The sequence below is a fragment of the Papaver somniferum genome, unplaced genomic scaffold (assembly GCF_003573695.1).
Source record: "Papaver somniferum cultivar HN1 unplaced genomic scaffold, ASM357369v1 unplaced-scaffold_139, whole genome shotgun sequence".
Lineage (NCBI taxonomy): Eukaryota > Viridiplantae > Streptophyta > Magnoliopsida > Ranunculales > Papaveraceae > Papaver > Papaver somniferum.
The window spans coordinates 4,322,943-4,329,119 of record NW_020623156.1 but is presented as its reverse complement, the minus strand read 5'-3'; the positions used below and the strand labels follow the sequence as shown (position 1 = coordinate 4,329,119).

At 38.6% G+C, this 6,177-nt stretch overlaps 2 protein-coding genes across 3 annotated transcripts; both read left to right on the top strand.

Moving 5' to 3' along the window:
* The first annotated feature begins 239 nt into the window (after positions 1–239).
* Positions 240–3,363, top strand: LOC113335263. 2 transcript variants are annotated; one of them, XM_026581367.1, is made up of 3 exons: positions 240–595; positions 831–891; positions 1,275–3,363. In XM_026581367.1, the coding sequence occupies exon 3, from the start codon at positions 2,099–2,101 to the stop codon at positions 3,224–3,226; it is 1,128 nt and encodes a 375-aa protein (XP_026437152.1). In that variant the 5' UTR covers positions 240–595; positions 831–891; positions 1,275–2,098; the 3' UTR covers positions 3,227–3,363. The 2 variants fall into 2 exon arrangements, with proteins under 2 accessions (XP_026437152.1, XP_026437151.1); XM_026581366.1 differs by lacking the exon at positions 831–891.
* A 1,780-nt stretch (positions 3,364–5,143) lies between these two features.
* Positions 5,144–5,959, top strand: LOC113335302 (protein SICKLE-like). Its single transcript, XM_026581402.1, has one exon. It carries the CDS (start codon positions 5,144–5,146, stop codon positions 5,957–5,959), a length of 816 nt encoding a protein of 271 aa, XP_026437187.1.
* Positions 5,960–6,177: the final 218 nt, after the last annotated feature.

The following is a 6,177-nucleotide window of genomic DNA, read 5'->3' as shown; positions in this document are numbered from 1 at the left end:
TTACTAAAGTTACTCTTTTGTTTTTTTGATAAAATTGATGTTATCTATTATATCTTATCCGAAAATGTGTGGAGAAAATGTTTAATATAAAATTATAATCTCTAAATCTAGAACCGATATTATACCGATATTTCAACGATAATATCCCCGATATAAAATCGTACCAGTGTATCGGTCCCGCCGAGAATATTATGACCTCTCTTTCTCCTTGTCTTTTACACTGATTGATTGAAAAAGAATTTTCAGAGATGAATCAAAAAAATATCTTTTATAATCCATGCTCCAACTTCTTCGTCTCCTCCACAGAACCCAAATGGCAAATACCCAAAGATAACCCCAGCAATTCCTTTCTAATCTTCAAAACGAAAAACACAATCTCCTGAACTATATTCGTCATCATTAAACAGATCCCTTACTTTATCTCCTCCTCCCGAGCTTTCCGAATTTCAAAACCCTTCACTCTCCTAACAGATCAATTCCAGGCCATCAATCGATTAAAGAAAGAACTTCAATTAGTACCAGATCTTCCTCAACAAGCTCCTGCTCGTCATTAATTTTTAGATGATTTTGAAGCTGCCATTACTGAACAGATCAAGTAACTACCCTCTCACTTTCACCTAATTTCATCTCGATTAAGCAAATTTTTGATTCGATAAGTTTTTTTTAGAACACATGTTTTATTTGATTTTGATTTTGTTGCTAAAGCTTTTGATTGAATCAGCCCGCAATACAATGTATGTTATGTGAATCATGTGTACCCGGACCAGGATAATGTTCTGTGATATTGTTGTTGAATTTGTGTTTAGTTTTTATTGTTTGGATTTTTTTAGGTTCTTCAAGAAAGCTAGGGTAGAAGAAATTGGACATGTTGAGCTACTTATGGAATATCAGGTGTTTGCTTTATTGCTTGTGTTGAAAACTTGAAATGATTTTGTTTGATCTGTTTTCGGTTCGATTTTGCTAAATAAGGATGTTGTGTTGGTAATACCACCTGTAGGAGTTCCACCAATAGTAGATCCCTGAGAATACATACAATAATACAATTCATTTCATCATTTAACTTATACAAGAATCAGCAACCAACATAACTCAGTCGAGGACATATTTGGGGTAGTTTTGTATTGTTGAATGTAAATAGTTTACTATCCTTCCAATTTTACAAGAATATAATTACTAGTATGCCTAATCTGATGCGCGTACTGTGTCAGTGTCCTATGACGTCTTCTCTTTGGATTCATTTAACTGGAATTGTTTTTGTTTTTGTTTTATTGAAGCATCCCAACGACCAAGTACTCGGTGAATACGTTCATTATTTAGTGTCAGGAAACACATGGTGGTCGTAAAGCACTACTTGATAATAGGGAGACATTGGTTCAGATAGATAGTGGAGAACATGAATACTAGTTGCCCCAGTTGGAATTAATTTATTTCATCAAACTAAAATAAATAGTAGTATTTGTTTATGTAACATATATATCTGGCAATCCGATGAACATGCTGCCAAGAGTACTTGAAAAAAATAGAAAATTTGAACTTGTAAAAGCCTCTTCCTTTTCTGTCCTCCACCACCCCCACCATACTCTTTCTCTTTAGATTCATTTTATTTCATTGTCTTCTCTTCTCTCCTAAATCTCCGCCTGATTCTCTCTACTAGTTATTCTTAATCAATACAATCAATCATAACCTTAATTCTCTCTGTATCTAAGCTCTCTAGAAATTCAAGATTCATTCAACTCTTTGTTTCAAGCATCCAAATGATTGAATGTATTGATTAAAACTCTCTTAGTCTTAATCAATACATCAAAGATTCATTCCCTTAGTCTTTACTGAATGTATCGATTAGAAGTCTCTTAGTCTTAATTATTCCATCCAAGATTCATTCAATCATAACCTTAATTCTCTCTGTATCTCCCAAATCTCTTCCTGATTCTCGCTTATACTTGGTCTTAATCAATACATCAATCATAACCTTAATTCTCCGTGTATCTAAATTCTACTTACAATAGTACTCTGATGAAATTCTTACTGAAAGATAAAATAATGAAGACATCACAGTTGTAGCAGCTAGCGTCTAGGCAATTTCGATCCACAACACAGTATGTCAGTGCGGCGCCACAGACCACCCATTAAGGGGCCAGTTTGGATCGTTGCGTTGATTTCTTTTATTTGCCTCTTGTCAATTGGCGCTTATATCATTCCTCCAAGAGGATATTCTTTTTGTTATGTATTCTCTGGAGTCGGTTGTAAGTCTATGTCCGAGTGGCTACCACCTAGCAGGGAATATAGTGATGCTGAGATTGCAGCTCGTGGTGTCATTAGAGATATCTTGCAGACTCCTCCTATTCATACAAACACACCTAAAATCGCTTTCATGTTTTTGACTCCGGGCACATTACCTTTAGAAAAGCTATGGGATAAGTTCTTTGACGGGCATGAAGGAAGATTCTCCGTCTACGTACACGCATCTGAGGAAAAACCGGTACATTTGAGCCGTTATTTTGTCAACAGAGACATTCACAGTGAGAAGGTAGTTTGGGGGACAAATTCGATGGTTGATGCAGAGAGGAGACTTCTGGGATTGGCTTTCCAAGACCCTGATAATCAGCATTTTGTACTTCTCTCAGACAGTTGTATTCCACTTCATAATTTCGATTATGTCTTTAACTATTTGATGAATACAAATGTTAGCTTCATTGATTGCTATGAAGATCTCGGACCTCATGGAGCAGCTGGTAGGTATTCAGAGCATATGTTACCTGAAGTTGACTATAAAGATTTCAGGAAAGGTTCTCAGTGGTTCACAATGAAGCGGCAGCACGTTATGATAGTCCTATCAGACTGTCTTTACTACCCGAAGTTCAGGCTTTACTGCAGGCCAGGTATGGAGGGGGACAAGAATTGCTACTCTGACGAGCATTACCTGCCGACATTCTTCAGTATGATGGATCCTGCAGGTATAGCGAATCGGTCAGTGACTCTCACCGATTGGTCTGAAAGGAAGTGGCATCCGAGAGCTTATCAAGCTCAGGATATTACCTATGAGCTCCTGAAGAAACTTACGTCTATTGATGAGAGTTTACACTATACTAGCGATGAAAACTCAGTGTTGGATGAACCTTGCATGTGTAATGGGATGAAGAGGCCGTGTTATTTGTTTGCCAGAAAATTCTACCCCGAAACTCTGGATATTTTGATGGATAACTTCTCCAATTACACAACAATTTAAGTTTACTGGTGAACTATTGGCAGTGTTAGAGATATGTCAGTTTATCTGTTTTACTAGTTGATAGTTCTGTTATTTATGTGTATATGTGAGTCGTGTGCAACTCATTTCAGATTCAATTTAATTTTCATTTCCTCTGCTCTGCTCTCCCATTCTCTCATCATTCTCTCCGTCGAGGCCGAATCATCCATGTGATGGAGTATGGCAAAATGGCTGGCCGGTTGAGGTACTGAACGTATGACTGGTGATGGATGCTGCTTAGAACCAATCAAGCTTCTCTGTTGCAACCTCAATCCTCAATTACTTTTTCTAAAATTAAGTTCATAAAACGGCCCATATACTACAAACAATAAGAAAACATACAGTGACAGAGTCTTATAAGCTTCCATCTTTTGCAACCGGAAGTGAAAAGTTCGACGGAAAAGGACTAGCACGAGGTGACCTCGGTATTTCAGAAACCCGTCGGCCATAAACATCATAGTAAATAACACCGGAAAAATCAGGTGGTTGACATTTCTCCCACATCAATATTCCTCTTTGCCATAAACCGCCATCGCCAAGTGATCCCTCGTCGTGCCCAACGATTTCGTATGGATCACAACTTTTTTTCTTGTAGATAAAAGGAAACGCTTTGTTACTTACACTTGCAAAAAACCGTCGAGGTGAAATCATGGAAGATGAACTAGTAAGTTTTGAATCATTGGGACTGCATCCTAGTGTCTCCGTAGCAAGCTGCCGTCGTCTTATTGTGTGTTTGGCGCACAGAGCTACTAAAACCGTTGCTGATAAAAATAAGGCAACCGCCACTGGAACAGAACAGAAAACATTGACCGTATGAAAATAACCACCATGGTGGTGAATTGACTGAGGTGTTAGTTGACGGACCATGTGGATCGGTCCGGTGGCAAGAACTGAACCTGAGATTTGGATAATAAGTTAGAAACGGATGAATCTGGTTTTCTCAATTTGAGAGATGTTTGATGTATATTTTCCTTGTTCCGTATATATATATAATGCTAGTGCTGTCCGGCTTGTTGGTAGTTGGGGTCGTTTGGGCCGGTATAAAGATGGTCAACTATATGCTAAGGTGTGCGTGTCACTGTTGGTGTTTGGTATGTTACCTCCTTGGATTTGGATTGAATACCAATATCTTGACTTCAGTGCTTCTCCAACCTTCTGGTCCCAACATTTCTTTAGTCTCGAAAAAATTTAGGAGATTAAGCTTAGTGCTAATTGGCCAATAACTCAAAAAATTTAAAGACTTCAAGTTCTCCAACCTTCTGGTCCCAACACTTCTTTAGTCTCGTAGAAATTTAGGAGATTAAGCTTAGTGCTAATTGGCCAATAACTCAAAAAATTTAAAGACTTCAAGTTCTCCAACCTTCTGGTCCCAATACTTATTTAGTCTTAAATTTAGGAAGTTAGTGCCAATTGGCCAATAACTCAAAATTTTTTTAAAGGAATTCAAGGTCCAGTAGTAAATTACCATATATAGATTTAAGGTCGGAGTAAATTACTATATATAGGTTTAAGGTCCAGTAGTTTCCTTTTACGCAAGTTATTGTTTCTTGGATACCAAGTTATGATATCACTATATATATGCCATGGGCTCTCAAAGCAAAACAATCTAAACATAGCTGTTCGAGTTCGACGTTGTTTGTTGTTTGCCTAGTTGTTTTTGGCTTTAGTTGTAGTGATACGCTGCCTTAGGCTACACTTGGACTATCGGTTTCTAGGGTTTAGCTTTTGGTTAGTTCTGTAAATCACAGTATCGATCTGCTTTTGGTAATGTGTTTGCTTCTCTTCAACCTTTTATAAGATTCGACTATTGTTGTTAATTTGTCTAATAGTTGTTATTTGTCTAGTTCAGTTCCACACAGACCAACTAGTGCTCGAAGATCTGATTACTGTACGGATCCAATGGTTCCTTTCTCTGGAAATAAAAGGACTAAAAACCACATGTACCAGGTTCCACAGAATTCTTCTTTTCCGCCAACACAATCTTATCCTTCAGGACCAAACAACTTTTACCCAATTCCTCCTCCCAGTTATCAACCTCATAGAGCGTTTGAACCTACTCCTCATCACATTCCCAATTCTTGGAGAAGCCCTGTTGCCCCTCTTAGAGCGTTTGAACCTACTCCTCATCACATTCCCAATTCTTGGAGAATCCCTGTTGTCCCGCATAGAGCGTTCGAACCCAATCCTCATCAGAATCTCAATTCTTGGAGAAGCACTGTTTCCCCTCATAAAGCGTTTGAACCTAATCCTCATCAGAGTCCCAATTATTGGAGAAGCCCTGTTTCCCCTCCGTTTCATGGGAATCACGGTCCTCCACCTCAAGCTTGGAATAGGCCCGGTGGCACAGGTGGGTATTGGCATCCATCCAACTCCCCGGGTGTTGGGGTTCACCGTGGCACCGGCTCAGGCCGTGGAGTCCCCCCTCGCCCGGGCCTAAAATACCCATACCCTAGGAGAGGTAGTAATTACACATTCAGCAATAGTCCACGCCCTGGCACAGGACGAGGTAGTGGAAGAGGAAGGGGTTCTCATGCTTGCACATCTGCAAGGGAGAGACCTGAAATGTTTTACAACAAGTCCATGATGGAAGACCCATGGGAATTATTGAAACCTGTTGTAAGGAATTCAGTTAGGATTGAGGATTGGCTTCCGAAATCCATCACTAAGAAAAGGCCCAGAATCTCGGAGTCCACCGGCGATTCGTGTTCTCAATAAAGCCTTGCCGAGAAGGTTTCTAAACCCTGAATCAAATGGTAATTCATTTTTTTTGTTTTTGAGAATCTGATTCGTATGTTAGAATATTGTTAACATAGGGAAATTCATCATAGATTACTGAATTTTTATATATTTACATGTTAGCTATAAGTAATTGAATAAATCTCGGTATAAATTTTGAACTAGTATTTAGTGTTAACACACATTACTATTCAATA